We start from the raw sequence: 15114 nt of genomic DNA on the forward strand, positions 1-15114 counted from the left end.
ATTCTTTAAAACACAGTTTGTGAGAATTTTTTCTGCAAACATTTTTTAAAAATATTACCAGAATAATTGCAATAATTCAGGTGTTTAATAATAGTACCTGGTCATCTCAATGATGTCTTCAAGTAGGAATTCTTCCACTGGGAATGCTAACCCAGGGATGTGGATCATTGGACATTTGTCTTAAAAAAAAAAAAAAGGGAAAAGAGGTGAGGATAATTGTTTCTGTGTAACAACATTGCGGAAATTGGAGGTGTTGTACCAAAATATTTAGAGAACTTTTCTGCGTTGAGGGTGGCACTCATCAGGATGACCTTCAGATCATCTCGGAGGTTGAGTAATTCCTTCACGATGATGAGCAAAACGTCTGACTGAAGGTTTCTTTCGTGGATCTCGTCCAGCACAAGGTGACTGACATTGGATAACAACCTAAGAAAACACAGGAGATTAAATTAGGAGTTTGATTTTTAGGTCAAGGGATGAGCTAATCTGTAAGGATTATTGTCAGCCTTTCATCAGGGTTTGTACATATTTCCCCACTGTAAAATTCAAAACACTTTTCAAGCATTTTCAAAGGTGAGTTTTCAAACTTTTCCAGGACCACACTTTGGAAATAAAAACAATACAAATAAACTAAAAAGAGACAGTTTCAATTCACTATCATATGATATAATTTATTACTGTTATTCATAATCTCCTGCTACCGTATTTTACATTCTGCAGAAGGGATAGGGTCAACTAAAATATAAGAAATTTTTATGCTTCGACATATAAAATATAAGCCAAATTTGATTTAAATTACACAGATCAATCTCACTGAGACGTTAGGAATAATAAATATATTGAAACAATCAAAAGAAATTGTGTTAACGTCAATAACTGTCCTGCTCAAATTAAACGCTTGAATACAACGTGCAAAGAAAGCTACACAAAAAAAATCTCTAAAAAATGTTCTCGGCAACATTTTCTGGCAATTAGCAAATAGAAATAATTTTGGTAATTGTATCTGATCTAAAACCAGAATGTTTGGTCCGATTTAACTTCAGACAGTGAGGAAAAAAAAAAAAGTTTGTTGTTTTATTGGGCGTGTCAAAATATCTGGTTTCAACTGTAAAGAAGAGTAATCAAGCGTTAAAATGTTATAAAACTGTGCAGTTTGAATATCAAGCACTTTACAAACCTTGAAAACAGCTAAATGAAATTCAAGGACTTCAAGTAGCTGTACGATTGGGATTTGCTACAGTTTTGAGGCTTTTTTGCATATAGAATCCACAGATTAAGCGAGAGAAATTCTTCATCAAATGTTTTGGTCTCTCAATTAAAGTCTTCAAATAATTCACAAAAGTTCAACATCAAGGAAAAGTTGGCAGTTCACTAAGACCGTCTTGTTAATCTAAGCAGCTCAGAATGTAACGAAGAGCATGGAGGGATGAGTCAACAGAAGATCTCAGTGTGTGTACCTGCGTCTTTATTTCTCTGTCAGTATGGAGACTCATGCTAATGACTTTGGCAGGCGGAGATGAACAAATAAGTACAGATAAAAATTATATTTTTAAAAAAATCAAGACACAGAAAGGATGTGCGACAAGCAGAAGCTTGGAGTGGATGACGACGATGAGAAAGTGAAAGATGGGATCAGACTTACGGATCAGAGCGGAGCCACTGAAGAATAATTCCTGTTGTACAGTACAGTATTGAACCTTGTCTCCGTGGTAACCGGCTGTGAAATGTGAGGAGGAAGAGATGAGAAAGAAGAAAGGCTTTACATTTTCCAGATGACACAAATTAGGTCTAGTGCATAGAGGAAGACAAAAGAGATATTTCTCTAATACAACTTCCTCCAGTAAAATGCAAGTCCTTTCACATAAAGTTGAGTTTGTTGTTCCATGAAATGACACAAGTTAGGTAACTGCTAACCACAACATGTGGCAAAGGGGTTTTGTAAACTTATTTATTCAAAATTGCCAGAACAAACATGATACATAATTGTTATAATGCATACACAGCCACTTGTACCCCAACGCTCCATATAGGGTTTTGTTTGTCCGCAGTCAAAAACGAGTGGAAAATATAGAGGAATATTTCCTCCAGCATAGCAAACGCAATTCATACAGACTCAGTTGGGGTTTGAACAAATGTTTGAATGGGGAACTTTTCTTTTTTCTTTGAATATGTCACTTTCACCTGCAGTTTTGCTTTTTTTGTTGCTCAATATAATACACCCTATTCTTCCATTGAGACACTGTTTGGGCGGTCTGCGGCTTCAGGAAACCTTGATAGTTTTCTTTTCAGTTGAATTTTTAAGAAATACGATCTAACATCACTGATTTGATCCTTTTGTTTATCATTGTTGAAGAGAAAAGCCTTTTTTTCTCTCCTGGTGTTGATATTTTTTTAACCTTCATATGACAATGTTGAGAAAAACGGAAAAGGTTGAAATAGTTTTACTAGATTAATGATTTACTTCATGACATGAGCTCTAAAGGGAACATGAACTGGGATGAGGCAAGGCACTGCTAATTATTCACACTGGTTTGATTTCATCATTTCACCAGGCTATTTCTCATTGTTTAAAAGTTTATCCTTTGAACGGCACAAGGAGTTCTGATTCATTTTGTCTCTTGAAACATAGCCGCCAACTGCCTCTCCTCGGCAGCTGAACTTCACTGACGGCTTTGTTGCATAATTAATTCAAGTGTGACATTTAAAAAGCAACAACAACAAAAAAGATTTCTGACAATTATCTAGGAAAAAGTAACACCGAAGTAATAACCTTGAGTGCAGGAAAGAATTGCATATTCACAGGTTCAGAGCAGAACGAAAACAACCGAGGCAGTGAGCCAAAAAGAAGTGAAAGGTTTAAAATGAAAAAGAAAAGAAAAAAACAATATGCACAAACAGAAACGGGGGTATGGCAAGATTTCTCCCCATTCAGACACATGTCAGACTATTTAGCATTTAGAAATTTCTAATAGGCAGCAGAAACGCTGCAGGGAGAATAAAAGCGGCTGGGCTTCTAACAGCCTCGACACTTGGAGCTTTGCGCGGTGCCACAAATTCATTTCTACAGCACAGCGCTGCCCTGCAACAGGTCTGCTGTGAGGTCATCTCGTTGTTCACACTGCAAACAATGAGCTGCCTCATCCTCCAGACACAATTCTACTTTTCCTGGTTAGTAACTCAACCTTAACAGAGACTGAGACAGTTCAGTCGCCTTTCATTTTCTAGCGAGCCAAACCTTGTTTGTGGATGTTAATGTCGCTCCATGCTACCTCATTAGCTACCCCATTAGTTACATTGTTTGCTTTTTTTTCAGCGGTATTTAAAAGCAGTGAGGAATGCAACAATATTCCTTTAGTAAAACAGAAAGAGAAGTGCTGTCAGCTGCGATACATCAATGTCACTTGTGCATTATTCATGGCATTCTGGTTCATACAGCTCCTTTATAAAATATTTGGGCTTTTTCACATTCTGTCACACCGCATGGACAAAACTTTATAACGGACTGCAATTTTATGACAGACAAGCACAACGCAGGGCAAACCTAATCAGCGAAAAGGAAAATGACCGTTTTTGAAATTCTCAATGTGCTTCCGCAGGGTTTCTGCAGGTTTTAGCAAGTCAAATTTAAGACTTTTTCAGACTTCTCCAATGCCACCTTGAATTAAATGTAAGATTTAACAAAAGGAAATAAATAAAAACAGTAAATTTAGGGAATGGTTGGGGGACGATGCTCCGCTGTAATCAAGAAAACGAACAATGTCCGGCCAAACGGTGGCAAACATGCACTTACCCATGATAGACGCTAAAAAGCTAACTAGCTTGTAGCAAGGTAAGTACAAGTAGCTAGTTAGCGATAGCATCAACCACCTCAAGTCACAGAATGCAGTGAAGATGTCTGCGAGATGTCAAGCTTTGGCCTGACAGAAAACTACATACAGTATATCACTATTAACAAAATTAAATAGTCCTACCAGGCCAAAATTTAAGGACTGTAATTAACAAATTTAAGGCCAACATGTTTTTTAACACATTTAAAGACAATTTATGGCCTTAATTTTAGATGCATAAATTTAAGACTTTTCAAGGATAGTAGAAAACTATGTAGAACTGGCTTTAACTGTGTTTACAGATGTAAACTCTTTACTTATTCATTTTTGCAAGCTAACTCAGATTAGACAGGGGCTGTCGTCCGTGAAAATTCATTTTCATGTCTTCTTAGGTGTATTACAACATACGAATAAGTCTGGCTGTAAGTTTTCTTTGACTTCGCAATATGTTGAAATTTAACATTGTTGTAATGTAGCTGTAAGCAATTTCATCTCCAAGAAATTCCAAGATGACAATTAATGTCAGATGATTACAAAATAGCATACATTCAGTCTCTCCATTCTATGTAATTTATTTGGTGACACTTGTTCGACGCAACAGGTGGTCAAGCCAATAACAAAAGCATAAGAAGAAGAAGAATAGATGAAGGCCAGAAGAGACCACAATAAAATCATTCTGTTGAGAGAGAAAATATGTTTTTTTTTCCCCTAGCAGATGGAACGACAGCAAACACACACCCAGATACTGAGCTATGAACCAAAAGAAGGACATCAACACTGGTGAAGTATATTTATTTATTCACAAGTCATATTGTTGTTGCGATATTATCGTCTATGCCATCTCCTACGTTTTTACCTCCAATATTGTTAGAAATAATTCTAAATTAAGTGTGTTTTAACAGCATTTAAAACAATGAACATTCAGTTTGCAGCACAGTCTGCTTTTGCAAATGGCCTTAAATGCACAAGAGTGTACAGCAAAATTTTGGTTCTGTAACAGAACTAGATTACACATTGAGGGAATTAAAGGAGCAAGGCTATAAAGTTTTCATGTCAGCTTTTTTTTTTTAATAAGTAAACCTGGTACATCATTAGAGGTTTAACAAAGCGGTATCACACTGTTCGCCACTGTGCTCCGTGAGACCACAACAGTGAGCAGTCAAAGCGCAGCAGCAGCTTCACAAATGTATCTCTAAAGAACGTCTTTTTAAACTCACCTAGAATTTAAGCTCGGTGGTGGTACAGATTTAAAGTCATTTTATAAGAAAAGTGGATGAATCACAACTACATATTTTGGTGCAAAAAAAACAAAAAACAGAAACGAACTCAAGTTTCTGCATCCTGACTCACACCAGATAAAACCGTTTTCTTATGAGATTTATCAATTTGTTTTTGCTTCAATTAGCATTCACCTGCAATGCTCTGTTGAGAATCCTCAGCAAACAATAAAGCCTCAGATGAAAGGTTTGACGTCTTTGTTTGATGTGAAGCCAGACCTTAGTAGAAGCTGTCTTCAGTTTTAAAATCGATTTTTATTATTATCATTATTATAAGTATTATTCTCTGGCTTTTGTTGTTTTGTTATTCAGCTAGATGAGCACAGCTCTGTTCGGATCAGATCAGATGCCGGACTTAAAAACATTCATCTAGAATCTAGATACACTAAAGATATTATTAATTATTCCCAGAGCACATTTAAGTTACCGTCTGTCTGCGCTTTGATGCGGTGTCCAATTATCTTTAAGGCATTTGACTCTAACTGACATATTGACGACGGAAAGAAACACAATCAACAAAAAAAAATTGTTGAACAAAAACTTCTACATGAGATTAAGCAAAATGAACAATGACTTTTTTTTCTCTTAACATGCATCTCATTTTTTCAGATTATGCTCCCACTACATTTAAATTTTGGTGTATTTTTAAAAACCAAAAGACGATGTAGCTCAGCTTGAACATCTGGTACCAAGAAGCTGAATATTAATCTTAAGATTATCTGTAATTTAGGCATAAGGTTTATTCTGCGGATTAAAATAATTATCCGTTTATGAAGTCATGATTGGCTTTGCTCTGATAACTGAAGCTGGCATGAAGTTTAAGTCAGGAACAGACTAAGAATCACATAATCAAAGGACATAAAAACTGTGTTTTCTGACAGTTAAATACATAGCGAGCTTTTTAAAGTCAAATCCATTACCTCCATTTCATGCATCAGCAGTCATTAGGGAGAAAAATCTTACCTCTGCAAGCGTATTTGGTAACCACAGGAATTTCCATTTCCTACACTTTCTGCTCTTTCTGCAGCTACACGCTCTGCTACCTGAGAGGAAAAACACACACATAATTCCACTGAAGAAAAGAGCCTGCATTAAAAAAAACTTTTATCAGGACAAGTCATGCATGAAATTTAGCAAACTGAATTTTGCGTCACAACGACATTCCTCAGTAGTAGACAAACCAGAACATTTGAACCAACGTAAGCAGGGCTGCAGAAAACTTACGGAGATGGCGCTGATGCGGCGGGGCTGCGTGCAGACCACGCGGCACGTCGAGCCCCGGCCTCTTCTGATGTGGTCGTCCAGGATGAACTGGGTGACCTGAGTGGTCTTTCCGCACCCCGTCTCCCCGCTAACCACCAAGACGCGGTTAGAGTTGATGAGCCGCACCAGATCCTGTGGATCAAATCAGAGATGACAGAAGGAACGCAATTAAGAGGTTGTGGGAAATAAAAACAAAGAAAAAAAAATTTGTATGTTTTTTTTATGTAAGATGTTGTAATGGTGAGTTGGAAAGTAATTGCTTAAAAGGACGATAAAGCAGCAATACTTGCCTCTTTCTTTCCGTATGATGGTAGTTTTTCCCTGAATTTCTAGAAATGAAAAAAATGAAGAGTAGGTTTTTATTATTTCTTTATAGTTGTACAATTTTAAAATCATCACCAAATTTAATTTAGACATTAACAATTCACACTTTACATATTCTGCTTTCAACCCCAGTTTCAACTCCAGCCTCATCACTTCATGCAGCAAAATTCAGCAGTACCGTTTGTCAACAATGCATTTTGTTAACTTTGCACTTGAAAATTAAAACTTTTAAGCCTGAAATTTTAACATCCTGCTTACACAATGTTGACGAAACTCTATACCAAGTTATCCGTAGAAAATCTCTCTACACTATTATATTGTACTTTGAAAAAAATGTATTTATTGGACTTGGAACTGCAGCAGAAAGTCCTGCTGCTGACAGCAAATTAAAACTTCATATTTATACACTTACCAACATTTCTTTGTAATTTCGATCCGTCTTTTTGCTTTGCAAATCTCTTTTCAAGTCCTCATCCACTGATGCGTCTCTGACTACTTCCTGAAATAAGAACTCCAGGTCCTTGTGTTCGCTCAGTGTTTTTTCTTTCTCCACGTCATCCTCATCATCTGCGTCCCAGTTGTCTGGAGGTTCATCTTTAGCTGCTGTAGAGGAGTCACTGAAAAAGAACATTAAATAACACACACATTAGGAGCAAGGTTGATGACAAGGGTTATAGTTTAGTTATTATTTTCATATGATTGGAAAAAAATGACTTTAAAGGTATATTTTAATTTAAATATGACAATATAAAGTCTGAATGATGAGTCAAATTCTTTTAAATTCTGAGTGAATTTGCTGTTATTGCTCACAAATAAAATCTCCAATTTTTTATACCAAATAAAATGTATGATTTTAATTGATTTTTTTCCACTCACTTTTTATTCCTTAAAAATAAATTACGAATGTTAGAAATTATCTTTAAAAAAAAAAAAGCCTTTTATTTCAATCATTTCTTGTGTGAGTTGACCTGAATTCAAATTCAAAATAAATACAAACTTTATTAAAACAGGCTTGTCAAAACAAATATCCCTCTAAACTATGAAAACCCAACGAGGGCAATGGTGAAAAAAAAAAAATCCACATTTTACTCAAATTAAATCTCAAACAGAAAATTTGATTATAAAGTCAATTTTTCGCCCAGTCCTCGTTAAATCCATTTAAAGCCAACATACTTTGCCAAAAGGTTTCCCTTCCTTTAAATAATCCAATCAACCACTTTGTAAGAAAAAAAAAAAGGAAAACTTTCAGATCAGTTTTATCAAAATATGTTTACCTTCAATTTCTCACCAAGAAATGTATTTTGTTACAATGGACTTCACCTTCTGCCCCCACAGTAAATATGTGGCTCACACAGATATCGGTCATCCTTCATTTGGAAAAGCTAACCCATGATCTTAATCACAAATCAGACACATTTTTGACACTTTGGGTCACAAATCAGACACATTTTTGACACTTTGGGGTTCCCCTTGAGTCTTTTCTGCTTGGTCCTGAGGATTTTAGTTTTTTATTATTTTGTTCTCTATTTATTCTTGCCTGCTTTTGTTGCCCCTCTCTTGATGTCCGAGGGGTGACGTGGACTGGAGGAGACGATTGACACCTTGTTTCTTGTTCATGTGGGGTATTTTGTTGTAGTTTTTTTTTTTAATTATTTTTTTTTTTTATGTGTGTGGCGGCACAGGTTTCTTTGTTCTTTGTATTGTAACGAATCTAAAATTAATAAAAATAATAATAAAAAAATAAATAAAAATAAAATAATACACCAATATATCCACATAAAAAAAATTATAAATATATATGTTTACTTTATCATCTAAAGCAGGCAGTTTCAGAGCCTCGGACAAATATGAGATATTTACACTTTGAGAGCAATAAAAAACTAAACAAAACAAAAAAGGGTCTTGAATATGTTGATGATAAGGAGAAATGCAATTACTGGTTACTATTAATATGACATTTGTATTATATGCAGTCATTTTGGGTTAAAGTGGAGTTTTGCTCCACAAGCACCAGAACATGCTGAATTGTTTGAGTTTGAGACTTTTACACAGTTACCGTTGAGATGTGCGGCTTGTTTTCTTCTGTTTCGAAGAACCATCTTCCTCTTCCTCCAATTTCTGCTTCTCTTCTTCAGGCATATCCCCGTCAAAGTAACTGATTTCACAACATGATAATAAGACACAACATCAGCTACAAACAGTCAAATAATCTGACTTTATACATCCTTTTACATTGTAAGCTTGGCAGTGAGCGAGTGCACAGCGGAAGACACAAGCAGCTCTCACCAGTGGCCGCTGCTGCTGGCTGCTGTCCGCCAGGCGTCAGACACTGAGGACGGCACGTCCCTGTTGTCTCTTGTTGGGTCTCTCTGAACAGAGTTGAGGAGCTTGGTGATGTGTTCCTCTCTGGCTTCGTCCATGTGGACCATGGCCCGCTGCACACATATGAAGAAAGGGGAAAAAAAGATATATACGTATATACATATGTTCTCTTGCTGCTGCACTTTGTGTCGCTAAAAGGTTCTACTTGACAGCACCACTCGGGCATAGCATTCTAGCTATAAATTACACAATAGTTGTGTTTCACCAACCTACTAAGCAAATCCAGTCCACTGGAAAGGAAAGCTTTAGAGATGGGACCAACATCGGTACATTGGACAAAATGTGTCATTTTACAAAGGTAAAGGTAAGTTTATTTATACAGCACATTTTCAGAAACAAGGCAATACTAAGTGCTTTACAGAAATTATAAGGAAATACAAACAAAATAACAAACCAAAGGAAAAACCGAAAGAAGAAAAAGAATCTAATGTTGATCTGAAGTATGTAAACTAGGTGATCCTGTTCAGGGTTGCTAGATAAGTATCCTGTGGTCTAATTCCATTTCTGGGTTGGAAGAACAGGAGTCTAAAATGTAGTCTAATAACTTTGAACCAAAGTATATAAACTAGCTACTCCTATTCAGGGTTGGTAGAGAAGTATAAGTAAGTATCCTCTGGTCTAATTCCATTTCTGGGTTGGAAGAATAGGAGTCTAAAACGTAGTTGCTAAGGTAGTTTTTCTGGATTCTAAGTTTGTTCTAATCTCTGTTCTGGGTTGCTAAATAAGTGTAAGTAAGTATATAGTCCGATAAATAAAACTGGGCTGATATTCACAACCGATATTTATTTGCATCTTGTTGCCATTTGTTTCTGAAGGGGGAGGAGAGGGAGGGTTGGTCACGTGGTATTTGTTTGGTCATGTGACAGTGATGCAGCAAAGGATTGTGGGGTCGATTTGCTTGGATTCCTGCTCATGTAGGTATAGAAGGAAATGAAGAAATAGATATATTAGCTAAACAGGCCCTGAAATCAGATGTTATTAACTTAAGTATTCCATTAAGCAAAAGTGAAGGTAAATCTATTATTCAAAATAAAATCCTTAAGGTTTGGCAGGAACAATGGGCTAATCATGACACTGGTAGAGATTTATATAAAATTCAAAAGACTGTGGGGGGTAAAAGTTGTATGAATGGAAGGCAGAAAGAAGAGGTAGTCATATCTCGACTTAGAATTGGTCATACTGGACTTAATAGTTCTCTTTTCAGAATAGGGAAACATGAAACAGGGACTTGTAATTATTGTAATCAGATGGAAACAGTGGAACATGTCTTATTAAAATGTAATAAGTATTCAGAGGAACGTCAGCACTTAAAGTCGATAATAAATAGAGACAAAATAGGATTGACTATGATAAATCTTTTAGGAAATAAATCAAATTCTGTTAGCAATTAATCAATTAGATTTTTAAAAAGCCCTTGGTTATTTAATCGTATTTAAAGTATGTATGTATGTGTGTGTGTGGATGTGAATTTGCACATTCGTGCATACCATTGAGGCGTGTATTATTAAATTCCCTCTGAGATCATTGATGACCACACTTCTGTCTGGTAGATGGTGGTAAATGCACCTTAAGTTGGTTGCCATCCGCCAATAAAAAAAAGAAGAAGAAGAAGGATTGTGGGGAGTTTAACTGAGCCATAGAAGCATAGGTGAATGCAGTAGTGTGTTGTTGTTTTTATTAAGGTGTTGAAAGGGAAATGAAATTAGGCCCGTCATGATAACAAATTTAATAAATAAGGCAGTAAGTAAGAATTCGGCCCTAAAAGCTCATGTGAAAGCAGTGGGGAGAAATAGGCGAGCCTAATGATTTGAGCAAGTACAAAAAACGTCCAAACGATGAGAGTTTCAGGACTGAAACCACATCAAACCCTTTGGTGTCCAATGTCAATACATCACGACTGTTAAGGCAACAAAAGGGGGTTAGCACACCAATAGGCAAATGATCATAACATTACAGAGCTCAATACCAAAACAAAATTGGGAAACAGATTACATCAATGATGTCCCACTAGTTATTATGAATAAAAGGCAACTGTAAACAAATGCACAAATCATTGTAGTCAAATCCCAAAAACTGTTCATCTTAAGTTACAGTGACCAAGAGTCAATCAGCAAGGCTCATACCGATCTGCGGTCCGCTTGTTTCCTCCTCACTGCTCCATACCGCGCGTACCACAAACCAATGTCCCGGCCCCTCAGGTGTGGAGGAGGACGGTCCCTCTGACCTCCTCCTGCTCCTCGGTCCTGGTCGAAGTCGGAACCGTGTCCTCTGAAACCTCTCCCACCGCCACCACCTCCTCCTCCTCTGTCCAGTCTCTCTCTGCTCCCATCCCTGAACCCTCTGTCTCCCTTTCTGCTTCTTCTTCCACCTCCACCGCCGTAGCCGTAACTCATGCCGCCGTGAGCAAGAAAACGCACCAAATGTAAAACCTGTCACTGTCGCAACACATGTAGGAGCACGTTAACGCAGCTTGGATTAACTAGCACCGGGTGAACTGGTGCATTTCAAGCTATACAAGGAAAAACCTACCGCTATCTTTGTCAGTAGAGGTACCAGTCGCGCATTCACTCGATAAATATACAAGACGCAGCAAACAAAGTACAAAAGCAGCCAGCAATTGCTGTTTTCTGTCCGGCGTGTCGCATGAATATGACGTATGCGGCGTACAGCCGCTGGATGTTGACGTAGAGCTCACGCCTCTGAAATGTTGTGAGGGGGGGTTGCTACTAAGGTGAAAATCACTCAGTCAGGTTTAATAATATGCTACGCAAAACATTAAGAGCTCATAAATTATACACTGTGGAATAGCTCAAAGTGAGAGTTATGCCAGTAGGCAAACACATGAGGGGGTTTTTCTTTCTTTTCTTTTCTTTTCTTTTTTACAAACAGTAAGGGGGGAAAAATTGTAGAGGCGGAACAAAATGTGTGAGACTGTCTGGATCTTTGTTCCACGAAGGTCATTTCTCCAGGAAAAAACCAGTAACTGGCCCAGACAAATATCCTGCTGGAATGCTTATTAAACTAGACATAACATGACACAGACTTCAGATTAACAAAGTCCTAAGACTGGAATAAAATTTGCCACATTCCACCCCCTTACAAATGAACTCAGTTTTATATTGACCAAATAACAAACCTAGTTATCTTACACTGGCAATCGTTGCAGTCTAAGACACCATAAGACAACACAGCGGACATTGAAACGATTCACAGAGAATTTTAGAAAACATGATGCTAGAATTTTATGTTTTGTTTTTTTTACCTTAATGCTTATGAACAGTCACCATATGAACCTGTCTAATTTACAAAGCCCAGGTTAGCTGTCCTGGAAATGCTTTTTGCACCTGCAAGGGAGCCTTGCTGTCTCTCCAGTTTATGACTCTTTGTCCTTGGGGTATAAACGATGTGTGGACTGTGTCTTACCGGGCTTTTACTCTGGCCTGTTCATGAGTGTGCTATTTTGTAAACTCTCAAGTTATGTGCGTTGTATTAACAAACCAAAAGGAGTGATTTTCATCTTAATATCTTGGATGCATTTTCATTCCTTAGCAAGTAACAGAGGTTTTCTAAAGTACATTCAACTGAAAAAGATGAGCCAATATATGTTGACTTTGGTTAAGGTTTCGTTAAAACTCAAAGTAAGTCCACTGAACTTTTAGGGGCAGCGCAGAATCTCATCAGGTCGTTATTAATCCATCACAGGGCAACACAGAGACACACAAGAGAAACAGCTACGCACACAAACACTCACCCCTAAGGACAGTGCAGAGAGAGCAGCTCACTGAACAGTCATGTTTTTGAAACGGGCCAGGGTGCATCAGGATCATGAAAAACTAAAATTAAATCAAGATTCTTTTTACTTTTGCAATTGTAATGCAAGAAGATGTACGAAGATGCTAAAAGCCTCATATTCTCTTCCATTAGGAAAGTGTTGAAAACCAGTAATGAAAACTTCTTCCTCTAATCTACTTATATCACTGAAACGGTTCATTTCTTTTCTTTTTTTTTTCTTCCATACAAATGGAAATGGGAACCGAACACACTTGTCTGGTGTTTTTCTAATCTTACAGAGCACTTAAAGCACTTTACACTCTACATATCCAGGCATTTGCACTCAAGTTTACGATCTTATTTGCAGATCACTGGAGGACTCCTGGCTGCCTGGAAATGTCTGAGCTGAGTTCAAAATGGCGACCCGATAATTAGTTTTCCCTACCAATGTGTGGCACTGTCAAATTTCAAGCTTTTGGTAGGTTGAAAAGAAGATGTTCTACATAAACAAATGAACACAAGTTGTTAAACAATCCAATAATTATTTTTGTCATCGTTGTTATTTTTTAATTTCAAACGACTTACAAGAGGCCATTTCATCTTCGGAGGAGCTGCAGTGGTCAGCGGCTCAGGTCGGCGATATGAAAAAGTTGAATGAAGAAAGCCGTTGTCAAAACTGTAAATAAGACAAATATTTATGAACTGAAAATGCAAAACAGCAACCTTTAAAAAAAAGAAAACCTCGGATTCATTCAGTTAAAAGAGGCAGGAATTTTTTTTTACCCTACTATAAAGACAGGGTGACATTTAAAACACTCCTGCAGCATGAACAGTTTTTCTTATTATTAATCAAATCAGTAGTACCAATAGTAAAAAAAAACAAAAAACATTTATATATCCAGTCAGTTGTACTGATCTCTTTCAGGCTTTTCTTTAAAGCCGCCTTTGAGTCCTCCAAATTAAATTTAACCACCTATTTTATTGTTTTGACTCCTTAATTAATGCACAATGCTTTGAAACTTCTTTTAAAAATAAATGAATAAAAGTTCATTCATCACCAAAAAACAGTCAGATCCAGAGTAAGGCAGCTCTAAGGGGAGAGCAGTGAAACTATAATTTTCAGACATGAGTTTGTGAAGACGCCGCCTGTATCCTTAAAGATCACCATTTAGGAGAAAGTAACTGGAACTGTAGAGCTTAGCACTGATTAATATTGCGGGAACCCCAGAGCCAACAAGCTGTTTTAAAAATAGAGCCGTCGAAAAGTCTGAGAGAGATGATGAAGGCTTAGTGTCCCTTAAGTGGTACATAGACACAGCTTCTAACGTGTCCCAGCAGAGTTGGGGCATCATAATTTGGAGAGTGGCTTCCATTAACTTGACAAATGAACAATAATTTTGCCTGTGAAAAAAGGACAAAAATGCTCCTCATTGTGACTGGATTGAACCTCAATGACTGGACTGGATGGTGGGCTACTTACAGAGGTTAGTGTTATTAGTGTTATATATAAAAAAAAAAGGTTTAATGTAATGCTTTTGTCAACATTTCAGACATTATTTATTTATTTCTTAAAATAAAATTTCAGTTTTCTCTATTCCCAAATTTCTTCCCAGTGTGATTTCACTTTTAAATTCGGTGTGTCCGATTCCGCCAGCAGACAGTGAAGCTCTCTCTGTGGTTTATGTGTCGCCGTCTGATGCATGTCACCTTCAAATGTGCTTCAAATGTCACCGTTTCCAAATGCTGCTGTCTTGTCTGTGCATGTTCTCACACAAACACAGTGGTGGAAACCCCAATGCTCTTCAAATGTAATGAGTCCAAAATGACTTTCCGATCCTACTGTGAAATAGGCATTGCCAGGTATGTCTTCTTGATCTCGGAGGAGATCCCTGCCACCATGCTTCACCTTTCTTTCATAATGAGTTTCACAATTCTGATGCGGTTGTTTGACACTTCTGGTTGCCTTTTGTTCTTCAAAAGTCGGTCTTCTTAAATCTGCTGAAAAAGGAAAAGGAAAAGTATGAAACAAGTGGATTTTGTACGAGTCATCCCAGGTGAAAAAAATAATCTAGATAAGTGTATTTTAAATAGGCTGTATTTAAAAAAAAAATCAACTGGACATACTTTTTGAGAAAATATCACAAACTGGAAATAAATACATTTTTAAAAACACACTTCTTGTACATCGGTATATTGTTTGGAAATATTTTTTTAAATAAAAAAATATATACAGTTTTAAAATATATTTTCCATTAAAATTAAATATATTA

General features: G+C 36.9%; 1 protein-coding gene across 1 annotated transcript in view; it reads right to left on the reverse strand.

Annotated features, from left to right (window-relative positions):
- Nucleotides 1-11710, reverse strand: part of dhx36 (DEAH-box helicase 36) — a 39031-nt gene extending 27321 nt beyond the window's left edge. The window contains exons 1-10 of the mRNA XM_023351544.1: nt 11197-11710; nt 8978-9126; nt 8748-8846; nt 7104-7308; nt 6658-6696; nt 6329-6499; nt 6068-6147; nt 1643-1717; nt 260-426; nt 98-179 (exon numbers count right to left, since the gene is read on the reverse strand). Coding sequence (XP_023207312.1) covers nt 98-179; nt 260-426; nt 1643-1717; nt 6068-6147; nt 6329-6499; nt 6658-6696; nt 7104-7308; nt 8748-8846; nt 8978-9126; nt 11197-11466 — 1337 coding nt within the window. The 5' untranslated portion in view covers nt 11467-11710. The remainder of the gene's footprint in view (nt 1-97; nt 180-259; nt 427-1642; nt 1718-6067; nt 6148-6328; nt 6500-6657; nt 6697-7103; nt 7309-8747; nt 8847-8977; nt 9127-11196) is intronic.
- Between the last annotated feature and the right edge of the window lie 3404 nt (nt 11711-15114).

Source organism: Xiphophorus maculatus, chromosome 18 (assembly GCF_002775205.1).
Source record: "Xiphophorus maculatus strain JP 163 A chromosome 18, X_maculatus-5.0-male, whole genome shotgun sequence".
NCBI classification, from domain to species: Eukaryota; Metazoa; Chordata; class Actinopteri; order Cyprinodontiformes; family Poeciliidae; genus Xiphophorus; species Xiphophorus maculatus.